Source organism: Anabrus simplex, chromosome 1 (assembly GCF_040414725.1).
Source record: "Anabrus simplex isolate iqAnaSimp1 chromosome 1, ASM4041472v1, whole genome shotgun sequence".
NCBI classification, from domain to species: domain Eukaryota; kingdom Metazoa; phylum Arthropoda; class Insecta; order Orthoptera; family Tettigoniidae; genus Anabrus; species Anabrus simplex.
In genome coordinates this window covers 980272757-980299293 of record NC_090265.1, presented here as the reverse complement: position 1 = coordinate 980299293, position 26537 = coordinate 980272757, and the positions used below count along the sequence as shown (strand labels likewise).

The 26537-nt window shown below is 39.0% G+C and overlaps 1 protein-coding gene across 1 annotated transcript in view; it reads left to right on the top strand.

The window, feature by feature from the left end:
• Positions 1-7928: 7928 nt before the first annotated feature.
• LOC136857676 (transcription factor E2F8) overlaps positions 7929-26537 on the top strand; it is a 97514-nt gene continuing 78905 nt past the window's right edge. Inside the window, exons 1-2 of the mRNA XM_067136523.2 lie at positions 7929-7992; positions 23927-24188. Of these exons, the coding sequence (XP_066992624.2) occupies positions 23929-24188 (260 nt within the window). The 5' untranslated portion in view covers positions 7929-7992; positions 23927-23928. The remainder of the gene's footprint in view (positions 7993-23926; positions 24189-26537) is intronic.

Genomic DNA, 26537 nt, shown 5'->3' with positions numbered 1-26537 from the left:
AACTCCTGCAGGACTAAATTCCAGCATCTCGGCATCTCTGAAAATGGTAAAAATAGTCAGTGGGACTATTCAAGTTACTAACATTTACGCCAAATACTACCCCCTACTTCCTAGTGGTTATGTATGTACCAATTCTGAGAAATATATGTGCAGCCATTTACAGTTTAAACAACTGTAAGAAAAGGGCACTGAAATACAGTGAAAATGAAAATCATGGCCTATTTCCAGTCATTCAACCAGGTCAGGAATAGAATGAATGAAGCCCCCATCTAGCGGCGAGGATAGGAATTGTACCCGCTGCCGAAGCCTGTCGTGCTCCTCTGGGGCAATGATTAACGAATGACAGATGAAATGAAATGAAATGAAATGAAATGAAATGATATTGGAGAGTGTTGCTGGAATGATATGACGGGGAAAACCGGAGTACCCGGAGAAAAACCTGTCCACCTCCGCTTTGTCCAGCACAAATCTCACACGGAGTGACCGGGATTTGAACCACGGAACCCAGCGGTGAGAGGCTGGCGTGCTGCTGCCCGCACCACGGAGGCTTCACTGAAATAAAGTATTAGGGTGAAATACCTTTACATTGTCAAACCAAAATCGTGTTTAAATGTGCCGCTGCAGTTCATTCACTTGGTGCAACCGGGTGATGACGTAACAACTACTCCGCTCCGTTCCACAGCTACGCCTTCACTCTACATTGCCGCGGGATTGCTCTAGCAACGCCACGGTCTATATAAAAAAGGGTAGGTATGGTATCGGAGAAGTTGAGAACCTCGCAAGCACTACTGACTGGCTAATTATTCCAACTCCGGAAGAGCGAGAGTTCTCCACACTGGCTTCGAAGTTTTCTGAAACTAATGAACAGCAGTCATTGAGTGCAATGAATAGAAGTGGGCACCATGGCGGGAACCCACGAAATATGAATATGTAAGAGGCGTGCATCTTAGTCAGCAATTCGACAAACAGGGAATTCGCAGTAAGTATCCGTGACACGACACCAATTATTAGTGTTTGTTCCTTTTAGTTCTCTCTGCGTTTAACTACGTGCATCTTCAACTAGCACTATTTTTGTAATTCTATATTTTTTAACGCGGGTGACGGTTGTTTGTGTTGTGCTCTCTATGTGTGTGTGGAGTCATCAGTCCATCGACTGGTTTGATGCAGCTCACCATGCCACCCTAGCCTGTGCAAACCTTTTCATTTCTACGTAACTACTGCATCCTACATCTGCTCTAATCTGTTTGTCATATTCATACCTTGGTCTACCCCTACCGTTCTTACCACCTACACTTCCTTCAAAAACCAACTGAACAAGTCCTGGGTGTCTTAAGATGTGTCCTATCATTCTATCTCTTCTTCTCATCAAATTTAGCCAAATCGATCTCCTCTCACCAATTCGATTCAGTATCTCTTCATTTGTGATTCGATCTATCCATCTCACCTTCAGCATTCTTCTGTAACACCACATTTTAAAAGCTTCTATTCTCTTTCTTTCTGAGCTAGTTATCGTCCATGTTTCACTTCCATACAATACCACACTCCACACGATAGTCTTCAAAAACATCTTTCTAAGTCCGATATCAATGTTTGAAGTGAGCAAATTTCTTTTCTTAAGAAAGCTCTTCCTTGCTTGTGCTAGTCTGCATTTTAGGTCCTCCTTACTTCTGCCATCGTTAGTTATTTTACTACCCAAGTAACAATTGACCTGTCTAAAGCATTTGATAGGATGGATCATGGGAGACTACTGGCAAAAATTAGTGCAATTGGACTAGACAAAAGAGTGACTGAATGGGTTGCTATATTTCTAGAAAATAGATCTCAGAGAATTAGAGTAGGTGAAGCTTTATCTGACCCTGTAATAATTAAGAGGGGAATTCCTTAAGGCAGTATTATCGGACCTTTATGATTTCTTATATATATAAATGATATGAGTAAAGGAGTGGAATCGGAGGTAAGGCTTTTTGCGGATGATGTTATTCTGTATAGAGTGATAAATAGGTTACAAGATTGTGAGCAACTGCAGCGTGACCTAGAAAATGTTGTGAGATGGACAGCAGGCAATGGTATGTTGATAAACGGGGTTAAAAGTCAGGTTGTGAGTTTCACAAATAGGAAAAGTCCTCTCAGTTTTAATTACTGCGTTGATGGGGTGAAAGTTCCTTTTGGGGATCTTTGTAAGTATCTAAGATCTTCATTGGGGTAATCACATAAATGGGATTGTAAATAAAGGGTACAGATATCTGCACATGGTTATGAGGGTGTTTAGGGCTTGTAGTAAGAATGTAAAGGAGAGGGCATATAAGTCTCTGGTAAGACCCTAACTAGAGTATGGTTCCAGTGTATGGGACCCTCACCAGGATTACCTGATTCAAGAACTGGAAAAAATCCAAAGAAAAATTAGCTCGATTTTTTCTGGGTGATTTCCGACAAAAGAGTAGCGTTACAAAAATGTTGCAATGTTTGGGTTGGGAAGAATTGAGAGAAAGAAGAAGAGCTGCTCGACTAAGTGGTATGTTGAATTGAAATAATAACATTAAGTTATTTATTAGACCACCTAATCAATACAAAATCGTCTTGGATGATTTACATAAATTTGTTAGCTAATAGTGGGACATGTTTCGCCTTCTCTGAAGGCATCATCAGCCATAGTCTTAACCTTAAATTAAAAATAAGCGTCTAAATAACATGTAGTGATGAAATGAATTTTAAAATCTTGAAGAGATTTGAAGTAAAATAACATTAAAAATAACAATGATGGTTTGAAAATACAATGTGATGAGATACAATAGTGGAAGTATTAACAAAATTAACCTTATAAGGCTGCTAAAATAAGTACAATGGAATAAAACAACAGATTGTTATACAACAAGTAGTAAGATTGCATAAAAGTAAAGTTGATAGTAATGGCGGTTATAATTAGACGATGGCGAAAAATCTTATGTAATCAAAGTAAAGAGGAGAGAGTAAAAGTCAAAGTTAGTCGAGAGATCCGAAGTTCATTATGATCTTGAAGATAAAGGATGAAAGTCAGATGCATATGGTGAAGTTGTAGAACACGTTGAGGATATGAAGTTGGTGAATAGAAGTTGAAGAACAGTTTCAAATAGGATCACTATGGACCAACTCAAAATTTGAAGTGATGTTCAAATGTTGTAAATTGTGAGTTTGTAGATATTCTAGTTGAAAAAGCATATACAAGTGGAATCTGTAAATGGAAGCAAGAAACGTTTTTCAACTAGAATATCTACAAACTCACAATTTACAACATTTGAACATCACTTCAAATTTTGAGTTGGTCCATAGTGATCCTATTTGAAACTGTTCTTCAACTTCTATTCACCAACTTCATATCCTCAACGTGTTCTACAACTTCACCATATGCATCTGACTTTCATCCTTTATCTTCAAGATCATAATGAACTTCGGATCTCTCGACTAACTTTGACTTTTACTCTCTCCTCTTTACTTTGATTACATAAGATTTTTCGCCATCGTCTAATTATAACCGCCATTACTATCAACTTTACTTTTATGCAATCTTACTACTTGTTGTATAACAATCTGTTGTTTTATTCCATTGTACTTATTTTAGCAGCCTTCTAAGGTTAATTTTGTTAATACTTCCACTATTGTATCTCATCACATTGTATTTTCAAACCATCATTGTTATTTTTAATGTTATTTTACTTCAAATCTCTTCAAGATTTTAAAATTCATTTCATCACTACATGTTATTTAGACGCTTATTTTTAATTTAAGGTTAAGACTATGGCTGATGATGCCTTCAGAGAAGGCGAAACATGTCCCACTATTAGCTAACAAATTTATGTAAATCATCCAAGACGATTTTGTATTGATTAGGTGGTCTAATAAATAACTTAATGTTATTATTTCAATCTACATCATCAATACGGACCAAAAATGATATTTATTACATGTAAGTGGTATGTTCCGAGCTGTCAGCGGAGAGATGGCGTGGAATGACATTAGTAGACGAATAAGTTTGAATGGCGTTTATAAAAGTAGGAAAGATCACAATATGAAGATAAAGTTGGAATTCAAGAGGACAAACTGGGGCAAATATTCATTTATAGGAAGGGGAGTTAGGGATTGGAATAACTTACCAAGGGAGATGTTCAATAAATTTCCAATTTCTTTGAAATCATTTAGGAAAAGGCTAGGAAAGCAACAGATAGGGAATCTGCCACCAGGGTGACTGCTCTAAATGCAGATCAGTATTGATTGATTGATATTGAATATTCATCTACTTCCTTTAAGACTTTGTTTCCTAATCTAATATTTCCTACATCACTTGCCTTCGTTCAACTGCACTCCATTACTTTTGTTTTGGACTTATTTATTTTCATCTTGTACTCCTTACCCAAAAGACTTCATCCATACCATTCAGCAACTTCTCGAGATCTTCTGCAGTCTCAGATAGAATAACAATATCATCGGCAAATCTGAAGGTTTTGATTTCCTCTCCTTGGACTGTGATTCCCTTTCCAAATTTCTCTTTGATTTCCTTTACTGCCTGTTTGTAAACATTGAAGAGGAGAGGGGACAAACTGCAGCCTTGCCTCACTCCTTTCTGGATTGCTGCTTCTTTTTCAAAGCCCTCAATTCTTATCACTGCAGACTGATTTTTATACAGGTTGTAGATAATTCTTCGTTCTCAGTATCTGATCCCTATCATCTTCAGAATCATAAATAGCTTGTTCCAATCAACATTATCGAATGCCTTTTCTAGATCTACGAATGCCAAGTACGTGGGCTTGTCCTTCTTGATTCGATCCTCTAAGATCAGACGTAAAGTCAGGATTGCTTTACGTGTTCCTACATTTCTTCTGAAGCCAAATTGATCTTCTCCCAACTCAGCTTCAACTTGTTTTTCCATTCTTCTGTAAATAATACATGTTAAAATTTTGCAGGCATGAGATACTAAACTAATGGTGCGGTAGTTTTCATACCTGTCAGCACCAGCTTTCTTGGGAATAGGTATAACAACATTCTGCCGAAAATCGGATGGGACTTCTCCTGTCTCATACCTCCTGCACACTAAATGAAATAACCTTACCATGCTGGTTTTTCCTAAGGCAATCAGTAATTCAGAGGGAATATCATCAATTCCAGGTGCCTTGTTCCTATTTAGGTCACTCACAGCTCTGTCAAACTCTGACCTCAAAATTGGGTCTCCCATTTCATCAGCATCAACAGCCTCTTCATGTTCCAGAACCAAGTTATCTACATCGTAACCTTGATACAACTGTTGGATATGCTCCTGCCATCTTTCTGCTTTGTCTTCTTTCCCTAGAAGTGGCTTTCCATCTGGGCTCTTAATATTCATGCACCTAGATTTCCTTTCTCCAAAAGTTTCCTTGATTTTCCTGTATGCAGCATCTACCTTTCCCAGGACCATACAGCCTTCGACATCCTTGTACTTCTCCTTCAGCCATTCTTCCTTAGCTAATCACCTGTATTCTTTTCTGCCCACTTCATTTCTAGCATTCTTGTATTTTCATCGTTCATCAATCAGGTCTAGTATCTCCTGAGTTATCCACTGATTCTTAGTTGATCTTTTCTTCTTTCCTAACATTTCTTCAGCAGCCCTACTGACTTCATTTTTCATGACTCTCCACTCTTCCTCTATTGTGTTTCCTTCAGCCTTTTCATTTAGTCCTTGTGCAACATGTTCCTTGAAACAATCCCTCACATTCTTTTCTTTCAACTTGTCTAGATCCCATCTTTTTGCATTCTTTCCTTTCTTCAATTTTTCAACTTCAGATGGCATTTCATGACCAACAAGTTGTGGTCAGAGTCTACGTCTGCTCCTGGGAAAGTTTTGCAATCCAACACCTGGTTTCTGAATCTCTGCCTAATCATAATGAAGTCTATTTGATACCTTCCAGTGTCTCCAGGTCTTGTCCACGTATACAGGCGTCGTTTGTGGTGTTTGAACCAAGTGTTGGCAAGGACTAAATTATGATCAGTGCAGAATTCAACCAGCAGACTTCCTCTTTCGTTCCTTTGTCCCAATCCAAATTCTCCTACTGTACTACCTTCTCTTCCTTGGCCTACCACTGCATTCCAGTCTCCCATCACAGTTAGATTCTCGTCACCTTTTACATATTGTATTAAATCTTCTATCTCCTCATATATTCTTTCAATTTCTTCATCATCCGCTGAACTAGTAGGCATATAGACCTGCACTATTGTGGTGGGCATTGGTTTGGTGTCTATCTTGACGACAATAATTCTTTTACTATGCTGGTCGTAGTAGCTTATCTGCTGCCCTATTTTCTTATTCATTATTAAACCAACTTCTGAATTTCCCCCGTTTGATTTCGTGTTGATAATTCGGTAGTCGCCTGACCAAAAATCCTGTTCTTCCTGCCAACGTACTTCACTTATACTAACTACATCTAACTTTAGCCTATCCATCTCCCTTTTCAGATTCTCTAACCTACCACAACGATTCAAACTTCTAACATTCCACGCTCCGAGTCGCAGAATGTCAGTATCCATCTTCCTGGTGATCACCCCCTCTTGTGTAGTCCCCACCCGGAGATCCGAATGGGGGACTAGATTACCTCCGGAATATTTTACCCGGGAGGAAGCCATCATCAGTACATCATTCATACAGAGAGAGCTGCATGTCCTCGGGAGGTAGTTACGTCTGTAGTTTCCCGTTGCTTTCAGCCGTGTAGCAGTATCAACACAGCTAAGCCATGTTGAGTATTATTACAAGGCCATATCAGTCAATCATCTAGACTGCCGCCCTTGCAACTACCGAAAGGCTGTTACCCCCCTTTCGATGAACCATTCATTAGTCTGGTCTCTCAACAGATACCCATCCAATGTGGTTGCACCTGCGGCTCGGCTATCTGTATCATTGGGACAAGCAAGCCTTCCCACCGCGGCAAGGTCACATGGTTCGCAGAGGAGGGTGCTCTCTATAGCACTTCGTAAATCACAGGTGTTAGAATATATTCTAACAATTACTTTAGGTGTATCAATACCGTCAGATGAGTAAAGGTATTATGTGTAAGGCTTATGTCAATCAGTGCAGATTTCTTTGTCCACAGTTTCAGCTTCACCTAACAAGTCTCTGTAAGTCATCAGCTAACTTTTCGCTCTGAATGCCTGCGATCATATCACTACATACTCTAAAACTTTCACGACGTCTTGCTTGTTTCAAGCGGCCCTAGATTTCTCTCTTGCTGTGCCCAAGACTCCTCTGAATAAAGATACAGTAGGTAGGTACCAGTTTACATTGTTTACGCTCAACTACCTTAAAGCGCATCCAATTAAAGCAAAGCGTGAAACTCGCAGTGAGGAAACAATTTTGGAATTAGGGTACGCGAGCACGAGGTTTGTTGATATTTTCTAGTTTCCCCACCTCCTATACCCCAGAGTGTTATTTGGAACATAGTATTTTTCCGGAACAGGAACAAATTCGCCCATCTCTAATCCCTACAATTATCAGAAGTACAACGCAAAGAGTACATTCCTCTACATTGTGTACCAAAGAGAATGTTGTGTACTACGTTGCTACGTACGCCCAAGGATCACAAAATCAGCTGTTGATGTATGCTATCTGAATCCAAAGCTGTCGATACAAGATGTATATCGATAGTCAAACATTTGAAACGTTGGCATACAGCTAGCGCTAGCAATACAGCTTTGTCAAAAGCTGGTTTAACATAATAGTTATATTACTTTGATCATATCTCTAACGAAAAATACGACTTCGTAAAATAAAGAATATCTATTATATAGCGGAAATTTCATATAAATTTGAGAATATAAGAGCTATTTCGTTCTGTAATTCCAATGAACACGATATGAATTTCTTGCGTGTTGTGGTAGCGCTGCGCACAGTTGTTATTAAATCTGTCGCGCCAAAAATTAGAACACGGCATATATTTGTGAGGGTCTGAGGGTGTTCCCTTCTTGTTTACTTGGCAGGCTTTGATTGGAATGTGCAAGGTGTGTAATGATATAAGATTTGTGGATATTATGATTTTTCATACTTCCTCCGATTTGATATATCTATTGATCCGTTCACTATTTGATTTGTATGGTTCGTTTATTTTAAGATAAATTGCCGTGGAATGTAACGATTCGTAGCTGTTTATACATTTACGTATATTAGGAAAGAGGACCATGCTAACATTTTCAATTTTCCTATTATGCTGTATGAAAATGTTATTTCCTTTTATACTTATGACATTTTCCCCTAGAAAGAACATACATTTGCAGTTAAAATCGATAGTAGACTAGGGGCAGATGTTGTGACATGTTTGCTTGCTGTAAAAAGTACGATTCAATATTCCTTATCATTGGTTTCTTAGGATATTAATCATCTTGAGATTTATTTTCTGGAATCGTGTAAGGAGACTACCTAATGTTTTTCAGACAAACGAGTGTGATTATTACCGTAGAGAACTTCCAAGTGTAGTTCAGAAATATTTGGACAGCAAACCCATAGATGGATACAAGAAAATCATTCACTGTGAACGTGAAAATTAGGCAAATGAGCATTTTTAATCATCTGGATGAATAATGGTACTGAATTTGAGAACGAAATAGAATTACCAGGACTGAGTGAATCATAGATTTGACATTGTTATAACTTACATTCTGTAAAACTTCTCAAGAAGCCCTAAATTATTATAAGGCAATAAGATATTTACTTATTTATAGGAGATAGGTTTTAATTGTATTAATAAGTTACCGGCATATTTTTAACAGTAAATAGATAACTGTAGTTGCAATAAATGGGGTGTTTAGTTTCATTTACGTACTTAGGAAAATTTGTGGCTCTTAGAATGGTCTATAGAAACTGTTAGACACGTGATTGCTGTAGTTTGACAATAAAGGTTTGATCAAGGTTTGCTCAGAATACTTAATATGAATGTGCTTTCTGTTCATAATCATACATAGCTCCAGATTTTCAGTGGAAAGGAATCCAGTTTTAGAGAACTCTACCATACCAGAAAGGTTCAAACATGCTGTGAGATTGCTTTTCAAATGATATCTCTTCATCGGTTCATTCCTTATTTTTCCATGGTTCTTTAGTGTATGGAACAAAACTGTACGTTGATTTTAAGTATGAAATGTGTTCAGACTTCTAACAACAGAAAAATGATTATTTCCAAAACAAAAACAAAAAAAGTATCCACTATCGGCCAGGTAATCAGATATTGTGGTATGCTGGTAATGGTGTGTGATACAGTGATGGGCTATCCCTCATAGACGAGTATGATTGTCTTCCTGAAGAACTTAGTTTTTGTGAGATCTTAAGTGACTAGAGGCCAATCCTAGAACCGCAGATTTTTCCGCATTTTTGACATACATTTGTATAAAGTTTCATTGCAGCCAATGGCCATATATAAATTGTTCTACTCTTTCCTATATTCATGTAAGGTCTTTTCTCTTTTGCTACACTTATTGAAGTGGTATCGTTCACATATTTTCCCACGTAATTTGCACTCGCATTCGTTGCTTAGTTCGTGATATATCTCTTTTACACATAGCTTATGATGAAATCCGTGTACAGCCAGACTGTTGATAGCACTGCGCATGTTCCTGTTTGGGCCCATCCAGTCTCTACTTGTCATAGCATCCATCACGTAAAACTCCGGCCAGATTTCTTCTCTTTTGCTTAACCTCAGATTTAGGTGAGCAGTGGCTTGAGATGTCGATGGTACAGAAAGATATCTAAGATCCTCGATAAGAAAAGACTCCCGAGTTAACTCATAAGCCAGTCTTAGAAATACCTAATTTTCTTTTCAGAAAGGTAGCTTTCACTTTTTCAAGGGTAGTTAGGTCTGATGTTGATAATTTGTCCCAGATTAAATCTAAGCCGTATGTCAGAATGGGTAGTATCTTTGCATGAAAAAGTTTAATTGCTGAGCGTATTGATATTTTGGTTGGTTCTTGTATATCGTAAATTCCTCTTATTGCTGCTGCTGCTCTTTCCCTCACATGTATTTTGAATGAAGATCCTGACGTCTGTAGAATGATGCTGAGGTAGCAAAACTTATTTAACTGTAGTCAAGTCTACCCCTGCATATGAAATTCTGTCTTTCGCTGCTATTCTTCCTCCTCTTCTGAAAACCATACAGACCATCTTGTCCTTGTTAACCTGGAAGTCATTTGTTTCTGCCCATTCCTGTAATCTATCTACTGCAATCTGAAGGTCTTCTCTGTTTCTCAGTCCTATTATCATGTCATCTGCATAGCATAAAGCACAGTCGATAGATTATCTGTTATTCTTGCGATGTCTGTTGTAGCTACGTTAAAAAGAGTAGGGCTAATGGGGTCTTCTTGTAACACACTGTTTGTTTGAGTGATGGGAGAAGAGAGTGATACCCCATCATCAATTCTCACACTATTATAGGCTAGAAGATTATTTATTACAATCTTAAGTTCATTGTCTACTCCAGTCATACCGTCTAATTTTCCCATTAGCTTTGATCTGTTGAGCAAGTCAAAGGCCTTACTAAAGTCAATGAATACAGCATAAAATTTTCCTCACAACCTGACTTTTAACCCCTGTGTATCAACATACCATTGCCTGCTGTCCATCTCACAACATTATCTGTTAGGTACTGGCTGTGTAGTCGGGTTTTTCTTCATGAGCTTACGTTGTTTTCTTGCATTGCCCTTACCAATTTCTGTTCGCCGCCTTTCTTGCTCGCAGCGCCGAGTTCCTTTGCAGACATTACGACGCCAGACCGTGCGGTTACGTGCAGTAGCTTCCCAGTTGTTAGTTTTGATTTGACACTTTTTCATGTTGGTTTTTAGCATATATTTCTAACGCTTTTGTGGTCCTCCAATTTTTCTATGACCATCCTTTAGCTGGTACATAATTTTTGGGAGACGGAATTCAGGCATGCGAACGATGTGGTCTGTCCAGCGAAGTTGGTGTTTGATAATCGTGGCCTCAATGCTAGTGGAGTTAGCTTCTTCCAGAACACTGATGTTAATACGTTGATCTTGCCATTTCACCCTCAGGATCCTTCTCAGGCAACGTTGATGGTATTTTTCCAGGCATCGTATTTGGCTTCTGTAGGTAGTCCACGTTTTGCATCCATATGTAAGAGATGGTGTGACGGTAGCTTTGTACACATAAAGCTTGGTCTGAGTGCTGATATTATGATTATCAATGACCCTAACCCAAAGACGACCAAAAGCCATACTAGCACATTTAAGGCGGTGTTGAATCTCATCATCAAGATTTGCATTTGCTGAGAGATGACTAAGTATGGGAAATGTTCTGTGTTCTTCAGAACTTTGCCTGTGATTGTAGGACATAAGGAGGTGGAGTTGGGTGCAGGCTGGTAAAGGATCTGCGTCTTTTGGATCTTAAGGCTTAGGCCAATACTTGTATAAGCTTCATCAAATGTGGTATTAGATTGCTTGTAAATCTTGTTCAGAGTTTGCAAGAACATTGTCATCAGCATAGGGCCTACTGAAGTTCAATAATGGATGTAGTGGAATTTCTGGTCTTGGCTCGTAGTCTACTGAGATTGAATAAACCTTCATTAGTCGTGTATTCAATTTCTATGCCTTTTGGTAGTTTCCCATCAACAAGATGAAGTATAGTCCCAACAAATATTGAGAACAGAGTGGGAGCTATCACACAACCATGCTTCACACCTGCTGTGATTTCAAAATTTTCTCCAGGGTTATTGTTGTCAAGAACCATACTCTTCATATTATCATGCAGCAATCTAAGAATATTTATATATTTCTGAGGACAGCCTATTCATGCTAGGATCTTCCACAGGGCATCTCTTTTAACCAAATCAAAGGCTTTGTCAAGATCTGTGAATGCCATGTACACAGGGAGATCTTATTGTATGCATTTCTCCTGCATTTGTCTAGCACACAAAATCATATCTGTTGTGCTGCGATTGCGTCAAAATCCACGCTGAGTTTCAGATAAGCAGTCTTCAGCGGAAGGCATCAGGCGGTTGGATAGAATTTGAGTGAGTATTTCCCCAGCAGTAGACAGAAGGGTAATTCCATGGTAGTTACCACAGTCAGTTCTGTCTCCTTTTTTTGAAGATTGTAACTATCAGAGCATCTCTGAGATCAGGAGGTATTGTTTCAGTGTTCCATATTTTGACTATGAGCCTTAGTGTATGTTCAGCAAGAATTTGTCACCTTCCTTGAAAAATTCAGCAGGAATCAATCAGTAAATACTGATCTGCATTAAGTGCAGTTGCCCAGGTGGCAGATTGCCTATCTGTTGTTTTCCTAGCTCTTAAATGATTTCAAAGAAATTGGAAATCTCCCTTGGTAAGTTATTCCAATCCCTAACTCCCCTTCCTATAAATGAACATTTGCCCCAATTTGTCCTCTTGAATTCCAACTTTATCGTCCTGTTGTGATCTTTCCTACTTTTAAAGACGCCACTCAAATTTATACGTCTACTAATATCATTCCATGCCATCTCTCCGCTGACAACTCGAAACATACCACTTATAATACCAATATAATGGTCTGTTATTGGACATTATAAATTTTCCAGCTAACTCATTCTTGGTTGCCTGCGTTTTGCCTTCGTGTGCTAAGTTGGGCTCATCAGTTGGTACTTAGCACACCTACCAAGACGCAAGGCTAGTGCATACCGTGGAGGCCACTACATAGGCTACTTGAATCCACCAGCAGTGCCAATGCACTGTGGGAGACTATGTATCACTTCCAAAAATTGATGCCTGCTTGGCCATCAGATGATATAGATGTTGATTCCCATAGGGAACATGAAATATTTGTCCTGAATGAGTAAATTTATAATACCAATAATACCGTTATTGGACATTATTAATTTTCCCGCTAACTCATTTGGAAGTGAGACAGTCTCCCATAGTGCATTGGCACTGCTGGTGACTTCAAGTAGCCTATGCACTGGCCTCCACAGTATGCACTAGCCTTGCGTCTTGGTAAGTGTGCTAAGTACCAACTGATGAGCCCAACTTAGCACACGAGGGCGAAACGCAGGCAACCAAGAATGAGTTAGCTGGAAAATTTATAATGTCCAATAACGGACCATTATATTGGTATAAATTTACTCATTCAGGACAAATATTTCATGTTGCCTATGGGAATCAACATCAATATCAACATACCACTTAGTCGAGCAGCTCGTCTTCTTTCTCCCATTTCTTCCCAGCTCAAACTTTGCAACATTTTTGTAACGCTACTCTTTTGTCGGAAATCACCCAGAACAAATTGAGCTGCTTTTCTTTGGATTTTTTCCAGTTCTTGAATCAGGTAATTCTGTTGAGTGTCCCATACACTTGAACCATACTCTAGTTGGGGTCTTACCAGAGACTTATATGCTCTCTCCTTTACATCCTTACTATAACCCCTAAACACCCTCATAACCCTGTGCAGAGATCTGTACCCTTTATTTACAATCTCATTTATGTGATTACCCCAATGAAGATCTTTTCTTACAGTATATTAACACCTAGATGCTTACAATGATCCCCAAAAGGAGTTTTCACCCCATCAACGCAGTAATAAAAACTGAGAGGACGTTTCCTATTTGTTAAACTCACAACCTGACTTTTAACCCTGTTTATCAACATACCATTGCCTGCTGTCCATCTCACAACATTGAGGTCGCGTTGCAGTTGCTCACAATCTTGTAACTTATTTATTACTCTATACAGAATAACATCATCCGCAAAAAGCCTTACCTCTGATTCCACTTGTTTACTCATATCATTTATATATATAAGAAAACATAAAGGTCCAATAATACTGTCTTGAGGAATTCCCCTCTTAATTATTACAGGATTAGATAAAGCTTTGCCTACTCTAATTCTCTGAAATCTATTTTCTAGAAATATAGCAGTTCATTCAGTCACTCTTTTGTCTAGTCCAATTGCGCTCATTTTTGCCAGTAATCTCCCATGATCCACCATATCAAATGCTTTAGACAGGTCAATCATGATACAGTCCATTTGACCTCCTGAATCCAAGATATCGGCTAAATCTTGCTGGAATCCTACAAATTGAGCTTCAGTGGAATAACCTTTCCTAAATCCGAACTGCCTTCTATCGAACCTATTATTAATTTCACAAAGATGTCTAATATAATCAGAAAGAATGCCTTCTCAAAGCTTACATGCAATGCATGTCAAACTTACTTTCAGTTTTAAGTCTGTCACCCTTTCCTTTATACACAGGGGCTACTATAGCAACTCTCCATTCATTTGGTATATCTCCTTCAACCAAACAATCTGTTTGTTTTGTCTGTACATTGCTCAGAATTTGAAAAGAATGGTATTTCTGTATCGGTCATGTCCACAGTAACAAGAAAATGCGTTTTTTACTTTTCTGTAATTTCTGTCTGTCTGTCTGTCTGTCTGTCTGTCTGTCTGTCTGTCTGTCTGTCTGTCTGTCTGTACACGCATCACGAGAAAACGGCTGAAGAGAATTTAATGAAAATCAGAATGTAAAGTCGGATGATGAACCGCTACAATCTAGGCTATAAATTATTTTAATCACGCTGAGTGAAATGGTAGTTTAGGGGAAGGCCTGAAATTTAATTCTCAAATATTTATGTTATTAGTGGTCTTGTCTTAATGAAAATCGCTAGATAAAGATGGGAAATTAGTCGCTACAATATAGGCTATACAAGCTGAGAAAAATGGTAGTTTAGGGGAAGGTCTGAAATGTAATTCTCAAATAAGTTATTTATGTTATTAGTGGTCGTATCGATAAATACTACATGACTAACATAACTTTAGTTATGTCGTAAGTTAGTAGTAGTTATGTAGAAGTTATTAAATTTCCGATCACTTATGTCTTATACATTGTTACCGTACCGTGTATAATCGGAGATATTCATGAATTTGGATTTTTGTTACTAAGTCCATATCAGCGCCGAGTCACGAGAAAATGGGTAAACAGAATTTAGTGAAAATTGGTATGTAAAGTCTGAGAATAAGGAACTACAGTCTACGATATAAATAACTTTGTAAGACATCCTAATATCACAGAGTCGAAAGAAAACTAATGTGAAGGCTTGCAATATAGAAAGCTCATAAATTTTATCAACAATAACATTACATTGACCATTGTTTGTTGTGATGTGCTTTTTGTCTTCTGTTTCCTCTCATCCCCGATAGATAGGATTACTGCAGCGTACCGAGGTTTTTAAAATTTGCTTGACGCACCGACACAGGTAGGTCTTATGGTGACGATGGGATAGGAAATTAATAGTGGTGTGAATGAAGCGGCCTTGGCTTTAAGGTACAGCCTGGTATGAAAATGGGAAACCACGGAATACATTTTTTTTTTTGCTTAATGTCGCACCGACACAGATATGTCTTATGGGGATGATGGGTTAGGAAAGGTCTAGGAAGTGGAAGGAAGCGGCCGTGGCTTTAATTAAGGTACAGTCCAGGCATTTGCCTGGTGTGAAAATGGGAAACCACGGAAAACCATCGTCAAGGCTGCCGACAGTGGGGCTCGAACCCACTACCTCCTGAATACCATCTTCAGGGTTGCCGGCAGTGGGGTTCGAATCCACTATCTCCCAGATATAAGCTCACAGCTGCGCGCCCCTAACCACACGGCCAACTCGCCTGGTCGTACCGACTTTAACAGCCTGCCTGTATATTGGCGGGAAGTAGCTGGGGTGTAAGATAACTTTCTTCTTTAGCATGCCATTCCTCTGGTTCATACATTTTCTGATATATCTGGTACGTAACACACTGGTTCATTATAGTATTCGAGCTCTACAATCCCTACTCTGAGCCACTGATTGGAATGGGTTGTGTTGAGGCTGACTATGTTTAGGGCACCTTTTATAGCCCCCCTACCCATTCAGGGTGAGCAGAGAGTTCCTGAATAGGCCTGCTCAGTCACGAATGCAGCACACAAGTTTGCTTTACAGCGTCTCTTCAAGCAAAACGACGATCACACATTCGTCACCTACGTGCCGGTTTGTCACTAGGAGTTACCAGACTGCACAATCCTACTCCTGTCACAACTCCCCGATCGCCGCAGGACTTGTAGAAGACGCCTATGCGTGATACTTTTTAGTGTGGGAATGCTGCTGCACATCAACAATCGCACATTTCTTGACAGACTCGGAACCTGTCCCCAGTGGCTTAAGAGTTACGATGACTGGAGGCTCCAAGACTGCTGCAGCCTTCGTCCGCCTTCCCAGCCACCAGGGAATCTTTAGTTGTCCCTACGCCTGGTCCGCCGTTGAGGACTTTCTGTGCTATTGACCATATATGGTTCTTCAGCCTTTAGAGGTGGTTTCCCACCTCAAGGGCAAGAGATACAGTAGGATCACATAAAACTTTAATCTTGATTTTGGATTGGTTGTTAAAATTTGTGGTGAACATAGGGCTTTTTGTCCTAATTTGTTCTAATGATTTCCAACTTTATCTTCATGTTATGATCTTCCCTACTTTAAAATACTTCATTCAGGCTTATTCCTGAACTAATGTATGCCCTCTCTCTGCAAACAGGTAACAACTCAGAACATAGTGCTTGGTCAAGCACCTCATCTCCTTACTCCCATGTCTTCTCGATCCAAAGTTTTCAACATTTTTGAAACCACCTTTTTTTTTTAAATCACTCATAACAAATCGTAGGCCTACTGCTTTCCTTTGGATCTTTTCCAGTTCTCGAATCAAGTAATCCTGGTGAGGGTCCCATACACTGAAAAAAGCCCTGTAAGAATTTCTGGTTTAACTGCTTTTGCTATTAAACTGCATACTTCACTGTGGACATCATTAATTAAACCTGAATCCAAGTTCATACTTCTGATGAGCATTATAATGGCACCAAATTTGAGGTTTAGTTTAAGAGTTGGCATTCAGGAGGGTATTGAAAAGGTGGACCCAAATAATCACAGTTCAATACGGATCTGTCATTATGAAACTTATTTCATTTAATTCAGGAGGGTGTAATGAAATTCAGGTTCTCTAAATTTTTCCACTGAATTATTCATGATGACTGAGTCTACACTGTAATGCTCTTTCAAATCTCCTGAAAGTAAACCTGCACCTCTGATTCTGCTTCTTACTCGACCATTTCGAGGCCTCTGCTCAGCCATTGGCTTTAACATACAAGAGACACCCCCAGGTTCAGACAAGCAAAATTGCACCAGAATGCAATGGAAGGTCAAGTGTATGTTCCTGCTTTCATTGGTGACAGTTGTTTGTAGAACTCCGCAGTTACACTCTAGCAGTCTCTTATTCATCACAATTTGTGTGCCAATCAAAGCATGCGAATTAAGAAGAAGAAGAAGAAGAAGAAGAAATAATCCAATGTGCAGAAACCTTTGCTATTGACCTCGGTGATCGTATTGCAAGTGAACATATACAACTGGAGTATGTTTGGAACTGTGACAAGAGCTGGTGAAACTATGAGCTTACATATGAAAAAAACAAAAGGCAACACACAGCTACACGATAAGCGTTGCAGTGTCAGTGATTGACTATTTAGCAGATAGACTGTATGCTTCCAGGAACAGAATGGAAAAATTTGGACCCCGTGGTGCAATAGAAATTGAAGAAGATTGTCCTGTGAATGTTGTGGACACTAACATGAGCAGAAAAGTGACGAAACAACTCCTGAAGAACTTTCTCCATCTGCTTTGAATATAAATCTATCTGACAAAGACAAGTCACTCCTCTGTGATTCCTGGGCTGGACACAAGGATGAACACATACTTCAGGAAGCCTCCAGGGGAAAGCAAATTCATTTAAAACACATCCCACCAAAGACTATAGAATTGTATGAAATTATATTTTCCTCATATCTACTTATTGTAATTTTTTGAAAAACTATGAAATCTATTCAACAACTAGGTGCACATTTTTTTTCAGACAGCGGGAATGAAACAGTGCAGATGGTAATAGCATTGTATCAAAGTTGCGAAAGCTGTGTTAGGACCAAAGTGGGTCAAACTGAATGGTTCAGAGTTGAGACAGGCTTAATACGGGGAAGTGTATAGTCTCCCTTACTCTTCATTATCATCATGGATAGAATTCTACATAATATCAAGGAGAAGATGATGGGTGAGCAAGTAAAGTTTATGCTCTTTGCTGATGACATTGTAGTTTGGAGAGATAATGAAGAGGAAGTACAGACACAAGTTGATTTATGGAATGAAAACCAAACCAAACCCCATGGCACTACTGCCCTTGAAGGGCCTTGGCCTATCAAGCGACCGCTGCTCAGCCCGAAGGCCTGCAGATTGTGAGGTGTCGTGTGGTCAGCACGACAAATGCTCTTGGCCGTTATTCTTGGATTTTTGAGACCGGGACCGCTATCTCACCGTCATATAGCTCCTCAATTCTAATCACGTAGGCTGAGTGGACCTCGAACCAGCCCTCAGGTCCAGGTAAAAATCCCTGACCTTTTCCTGGAATCGAACCCGGGGCCTCCGGGTAAGAGGCAGGCACGCTACCCCCACACCATGGGGCCGGCATTTATGGAATAAGGAGGTAAGAAATTTTGGAATGAAGATTAGTACTGCGAAAAGCAAAACTTTGATCATGACAAGAGGCAGTAGAAAATCCATGGGAGTTAAAAAAAATAGGAAATGAACCTCTTGAAGTAGTGAAAATTTTTAAATATCTGGGCAGCGTGATGTCACAAGATGGAAATTTGGATGGAGAAATTGATTTAAGAATACAGCAGTCTGCAAGTTTCTACCATTGTGCGAGAGACATAAGTGTATTAAGGGGAAAGGTCCTTTCATCCGTAATTACTGCGTTGATGGGGGTAAAAGTACCTCATTAGGGTCTCTGTATAAGTATCTAGAAGTTAATATAAGGAAATATATTAATTGGGGTAATCACATAAACAGGGTTGTAAATACAGTAAAGGTTACAGATATTTCCATATGGTTATAAGGATGGAATCTTTGTCACCACTGCTGTATTTGCATGCAGAACTTTAAGACTTGTCTTCTCGCTCCAAACTGCGTAATTTTCTGTCCTGTCCATTGCATCGTAGATAAAAATTTCATGATCTGTATTAACAGTTGTCACACTTGATAAAAGAAATGGGTCCACCTATTCAATACAGGCTAATGACAGGTGTGTTTTCTCTCTTTTAGAAGTCTTTGTGTATTCTAGTGTTTGAATTACAGTATGCCAATTTTTAAATCGGTACGGCTGAAGATGGCCCAAGTTCAAAACTAGTCTCATATGAAAATGTTGTGATGATGTTGTTTGAGTCATCAGTCCATAGACTGGTTTGATGCAGCTGTCCATGCTACCCTATCCTGTGCCAATCTTTTCATTTCGACGTAACTAATGCATCCTACATCTGCTCTAATCTGCTTGTCATATTCAAACCTTGGTCTACCCCTACCGTTCTTACCACCTACACTTCCTTCAAAAACCAACTGAACAAGTCCTGGGTGTCTTAGGATATCTCCTATCATTCTATCCCTTCTTCTCGTCAAATTTAGTCAAATCGATCTCTCACCAATTTGATTCAGTATCTCTTCTTGATTCGATCTATCCGTCTCACCTTCAGCATTCTTTTGTAACACCACGTTTCAAAAGCTTCTATTCTCTTTATTTCTGAGCTAGTCATCGTCCATATTTCACTTCCATACAATGCCACGCTCCAGATGAAAGTCTTCAGAAACTTCTTTCTAATTCCTATATCAGTGTTTGAAATAAGCAGCTTTCTTCTCTTAAGGAAGCTCTTCCTTTCTTGTGCTAGTCTCCATTTTATGTCCTCCTTACTTCTGCCATCGTTAGTTATTTTACTACTCAACTAACAATATTCATCTACTTCCTTTAAGAATTTATTTCCTAATCTAATATTTCCTGCATCACCTGCCTTAGTTCGACTGCACTCTATTACTTTTTTTTTTGGACTTATTTTCATCTTGTACTCCTTACCCAAGATGTTGTCCATACCATTCAGTAGCTTATCGAGATCTTCTGCAGTCTCAGATAAAAAAACAATATCATCGGCATATCTCAAGGTCTTGATTTCCTCTCCTTGGATTGTGATTCCCTTTCTGAATTCCTCTTTGATTTCCTTTACTGCCTGTTCGATGTAAACATTGAAAAGGAGGGGGACACACTGCAGCTTTGCCTCATTCCTTTCTGGATAGCTGCTTCTTTTTCAAAGCCCTCGATTCTTATCATTGCAGACTGATTTTTATACAGATTGTAGATAATTCTTCATTCCTGGTATCTGATCCCAATCACCTTCAGAATCTTAAATAGCTTGGTACAATCAACATTATCGAATGCCTTTTCTAGATCTACGAACGCCATTTATGTGGGCTTGTCCTTAATTCGATCCTCTAGGATCAGACGTAAAGTCAGGATTGCTTCACGTGTTCCTACATTTCTTCTGAAGCCAAATTGATCTTCTCCCAACTCAGCTTCAACTTGTCGTTCCATTCTTCTGTAACTAATAAGTGTTGCAATTTTGCAGGCATGATATACTAATGGTGTGGTAGTTTTCACACCTGTCAGCACCGGCTCTCTTGGGAATAGGTATAACAACATTCTGCCGAAAATCGGATGGCACTTCTCCCGTCTCATACATCTTACACACTAAATTGAATAACCTTGCCATGCTGCTTTCTCCTAAGGCAGTTAGTAATTCAGAGGGAATGTCATCAATTCCAGGTGCCTTGTTCCTATTTAGGTTACTCACAGCTCTGTCGAACTCTGACCTCAAAATTGGGTCTCCCATTTCATGAGCATCAACAACCTCTTCTTGTTCCAGAACCAAATCATCTACATCTTTACCTTCTTACAACTGTTGGATATGTTCCTACCATCTTTCTGCTTTGTCTTCGTTCCCTAGAAGTGGCTTTCCATCTGAGCTCTTAATATTTATACACCTAGATTTCCTTTCTCCAAAGGTTTCCTTGATTTTCCTGTATGCAGCATCTACCTTTCCTAGGACCATACAGCTTTCGACATCCTTGCACTTTCTATCCACTTCATTCTTTAATCGCCTGTATTCTTTTCTGCCATCTTCATTTCTAGCATTCTTGTATTTTCGTCATTCATCAATCAGGTCTAGTATCTCCTGAGTTATCCATTGATGATTAGTTGATTTTTTCTTCCTTCCTAACATTTTTTCAGCAGTCCTACTGACTTCATTTTTCATTACTTTCCACTCTTCCTCTATTGTGTTTCCTTCAGCCTTTTCATTTAGTTCTTGTGCAGCATGTTCCTTGAAACAATTCCTCACATTCTTTTCTTTCAACTTGTCTAGATCCCATCTCCTTGCATTCCTTCCTTTCTTCAATTTCAACTTTCAGATGGCATTTCATGACCAACAAGTTGTAGTCAGAGTCCACGTTTGCTCCTGGGAAAGTTTTGCAATCCAACACCTGGTTTCTGAATCTCTGCCTAATCATAATGAAGTCTATTTGATACCTTCCAGTGTCTCTAGGTCTCTTCCACATATACAGCTGTCATTTGTGGTGTTTGAACCAAGCATTGGCAAGGACTAAATTATGATCAGTGCAGAATTCAACCAGCCGACTTCCTCTTTCGTTCCTTTGTCCCAATCCGAATTCTCCTACTGTATTACCTTATCTTCCTTGGCCTACCACTGCATTCCAGTCTCCCATCACAATTAGATTCTCATCACCTTTTACATATTGTATTAAATCTTCTCTCTCCCCTTATATTCTTTCTATTTCCTCATCATCCTCTGAACTAGTAGACATATAGACCTGCACTATTATGGTGGGCATTGGTTTGGTGTCTATCTTGACAACTATAATTCTTTCACTATGCTGGTCATAGTAGCTTATCCGCTGCCCTATTTTTTATTGATTATTAAACCAACTCCTGTATTATCCGGTTTGATTTTGTGTTGATAATTCGGTAGTTGCCTGACCAACAATCCTGTTCTTCCTGCCAACGTACTTCACTTTCGAACTACATCTAACTTTAGCCTATCCATCTCCCTTTTCAGATTCTCTAACCTACCACAACGATTCAAACTTCTAACATTCTACGCTCCGACTCGCAGAATGTCAGTATCCATCTTCCTGATGATCACCCCCCCTCTCGTGTAGTCCCCACCCGGAGATCCGAATGGGGAACTAATTTACCTCTGCAATATTTTACCTGGGAGGAAGCCATCATCAGTACATTATTCATACAGAGAGAGCTGCATGTCCTTGGGAGTTAGTTAAGCCTGTAGTTTCCCATTGCTTTCAGCCGTGTAGCAGTATCAACACCGCTAAGCCATGTTGAGTATTATTACAAAGCCATATCAGTCAATCATCTAGCCTGCCGCCCTTGCAACTTCCGAAAGGCTGCTACCCCCCTTTCGATGAACCATTCGTTAGTCTGGTCTCTCAACAGACACCAATCTGATATGGTTGCAGCTACGGCTCGGCTATGTGCTTCATTGGGACACTCAAGCCTCCCTACCTCATCAAGGTCACATGGTTCATAGAGGAGGGTCATGATGATAATATAACTAATTATTATAAAAGTATATCTCCGAACGTCTGTCTTCTCGCGTTATAAGGTGAATCGTCCAATTCTTCGGGCATATTGTAAGACAGGATAGTGAAAATCTGGAGAAGTGTATCATGGAAAGCAAAGTTGTCGTCAGAAGACCTCGAGGAAGGACATCGAGCAGGTGGATTGATCAAGTTCTGCGTACCACCGGTCTGACTCTTCAGCAGGCTTTAAGAGAAGCTGAACATCGTCAAAGTTGGCGCCGCTTAATCAAGAATGTTGTGTGAAGTCAAATGGGGTCACGACGCTCAGCAATGAGTTACACGACTTATGATGATGATAGTTATATGTGTCATTAGCCTTGTATTTAATAGGTGGGCACATTTTACATTATCAAGTGCCATCCATTGCATTTGAAATGCTACTTTTCTTGAAGGATTTGATGAGCATACCCCCAGGAGTGCCATCCCACGTTCTTTAATCCAAAAACATACGAGTGCAAACTTCGGTCTTCTTATTTTACCTGTAGGTGTCATGTTGTGGTAATTCTTTTCAGGATAGGGTTACTCATATAATTATTAAATTAATGTCGTTGGTCCACCTTTCAATACTATAATATGTAATATTCTAAATTACATTAACTAGGGATTAGTTTCAGCCGGAGCTGGCCATCTTCAGCCTTAATGTAAAACATCTTAATAACTAAGCAAATGTACACGTGCACAATTGACATAAAACAAATGAAACAAATATATACAAATTGACATTAAAGAACTGGGATGATATAGCCACCTAGCTGTATGGAGACCCTCAATGCGGCCCTGGTTGCTGGTAACTCTGTTGAATGTATCTATGGGCACACTCTGTATTCATAGATTTTCCTTCAGTGTGTTGACAGACCAACTGAAGGTTCGCACATGTCCAATAACACTATAACTCTAATCAAGGTGGCACTTACGTGCACTTCAGTGGTATGCAAGTCTAAAAAGTTCTTCTGGGTGCTTAACTGTCTTTGTCAGCGAGTGTATATCACTTCGCATTACTTGGATCACTTCAAAACACACACTGTTCAATACCATTGGAAGTTTTAACAAAGTCACTGCTATTAGTTATTTATTTTGATGTAATTAATTTAAATGTTTATCAGGTATTTTCTTCCTGAAGATATTTACTATATAATTGTAGGATTAAATTATTTATTGTAATTATCAGTACAATGAACTTTGAAAAATATATATTGTACAGTTAGATTAAGATCAAATCAAATATATACTGATTTAATGACAGCAATAGAGAACTTCAGCAAAATTTGAAAGAAAAGTGAGTCAACTTGCATGGCTCAACTGAGCATTATTTGACAGCGACAGTATATGGATTAGATATTCAGGTTTTCTTTTTGAAATGATCACATTTTTGTCTGTATATTTGATAATACTTTTATGTATTTGCCTTTGTTGTAGAAATGTCAGAGATTGAATTAAGAGCATCACCTGGAAGGAGACCTTTGAGCGATTTAAATGCTTCTAATGATCCTTTGTCGCCAACTGCCAATCTGAAGTTGCTGACGAAAGTGGCAAGTAATTTTGAGAAACAACACATTGGAAATATAGTGCAAAAATCATTAACAAATGGCCCACTTCTTAAAGAATATATTGAAATAGGTTCTACAAATGGAGGACCAAAATCAAGAAAAGACAAATCTCTCAGTCTTCTTTGTGATAGGTGAGTAATTCTTCCACTTTTGTTTTTTCTTTTAGCACTCAGATAAAATAACAATGTCATCGGCAAATCTCAAGGTCTTGATTTCCTCTCCTTGGATTGTGATTCCCTTTCCGAATTCCTTTTTGATTTCCTTTACTGCCTGTTCTATGTAAACATTGAAAAGGAGGGGGACAAACTGCAGCTTTGCCTCATTCCTTTCTGCATTGCTGCCTCTTTTTCAAAGCCCTCTATTCTTATCACTGCGGACTGATTTTTGTACGGATTGTAGATAATTCTCCTTTCTCGGTATCTGATCCTGATAACCTTCAGAATCTCAAACGGCTTAGTCCAATCAGCATTATCGAATACCTTTTCTAGATCTACGAAAGCCATGAACATGGGCTAATCTTTCTTAATTCGGCCCTCTAAGATCAGACGTAAAGTCAGGATTGCTTCACATATTCCCACATTTCTTCTGAAGCCAAATTGATCTTCTCCCCACTCTGTTTCAACTTGCCTTTCCATTCTTTTGTAAATAATATGTATTAAAATTTTGCAGGCTTGAGATACTAAACTAATGGTGCAGTAGTATTCACACTTGTCAGCACTGGCTTTCTTGGGAATTGGTATAACCAGGCACTTATAAAACTTAAAAATTTGACTGAAAATAACAATATGGAAATCAATACTACTAAAACAGTATATCAGTCTTCCTCCCTGAGACATCACAATCCTACTTTCAGTCTAAAATTCAGTGATCAGGGATTTCCAAAAAGTGAAAGCACCAAGTACAGTGGAACCTCGATTCTCAGTTTTTGGAGGGACCATAAAAATAAAATGTACAGCACGGAAAAATGGAAAATCTGGGAATGAAAGAAAACCCAATTTGGCTAAGCATCACAAAAATGAAATATGTATACCAGTAATTATAATCTCACAAACACTCCTAAATCAAACCAAACTACAGCCTCAGTGGGCCTTTATCTGCCAAGCGACTGCTGCTCAGCCCGAAGGCCTGCAGATTACGAGGTGACACATGGTCAGTGTGACAAGTTCTCTGGGTTGTTATTCCTGACTCTCTAGACCGGGGTTGCCATCTCACCATTAGATAGTTCCTCAATTAAAGGTAACCATGTAGCCTGAGTGGATCTGGAACCAGCTCTTATATTCAGGTAAAAATGCCTGACTTGGCCAGGAATCGAAACCGGTCCTGCAGATGAAAGGCAGGCAAGGTAGATCGTGAAACCGGCATCAAACATTAATTACCGGCATGCGAGTTAAAAATCTCAATACTTTATATTCAGTTTTACAGGGGAAACTTCGTCAGTTTCCTGTGAAAACTTCTTTCACTTCAGCAACTTTGATTACCCAATCTTCAAAAAATCTAACGCCAAGCCAAACGACAGTCAACCACAAGTAGTTTTTAATTCTCCCCTCTAATAAAATAAAGCACATTAGATATAAAAGCGCCCAACATGATGGCGAAATGCCTTCTTTTCTTATGTAATTTGGTCTCCGGTACACTGTTCGTAGTCATTTTCTGGAAATCTTGTACCACGTAAATTGGGCCTACATAGACTTTTAAAGTTTATGTTGAAATCGAGAACATGGTTTTGAATGTAAGTATAGATTCTCAAAAGTTCTCAAATGCATTATATTCAATTATTCTGTCCGTCACTAATTCAATCAAATTGGAAAGAGGGAAAAAAAGTATCATAAAAACTTCAGAAATAACATTTATTCATGACCTTGAGCTCCCTGGAAAGCTTGCTCGCTGCACATGTCGGTACGAGTTGGAAATGATACAAACCATTTAAATGTAACTTGCGCAAATAAAACGATTGCGGTTTTTTACATTTTAACATGAAAACGTAAAATTGCCAGTCATATATTAGCACCAAAACAGTAATAGGCAATCCCAAGACCTCCCATGGCTTTTTGTATGTAAGGTGCAACATCTGTACTGGTCTTGATAACATAATCATGTACGATAATATTATAATGCTAAATTTGTGTTAAGGAGGAGGAATTTCGATTCCTGCCTGAAAGCCCAGTTACTGTACAGTGCCCTGAGGAAAGTGCCGAAAACCTGTTCGGCAATGCAATAAAAAAAGTAAAAGTATAAACATCTAACCCTGGACATGATGTGGATGTTCTATAAGTACGAACATTTGATGAAACTTGATCCGTCTTCAGGTGAAGCTGTTGAAATGCGCTGTCTCTTCTTACAATTGTTGTGGCCACTCTGTGCTTTATGATTTCCAAGATTCTCTAAACAATACCACCCGAATGCGGTTCTAAGTTGATCCCTTATGCAAGTTCACCGCCAATCGTATTTCCAGTACAGTTCCCGTACTTGCTCTAATTATC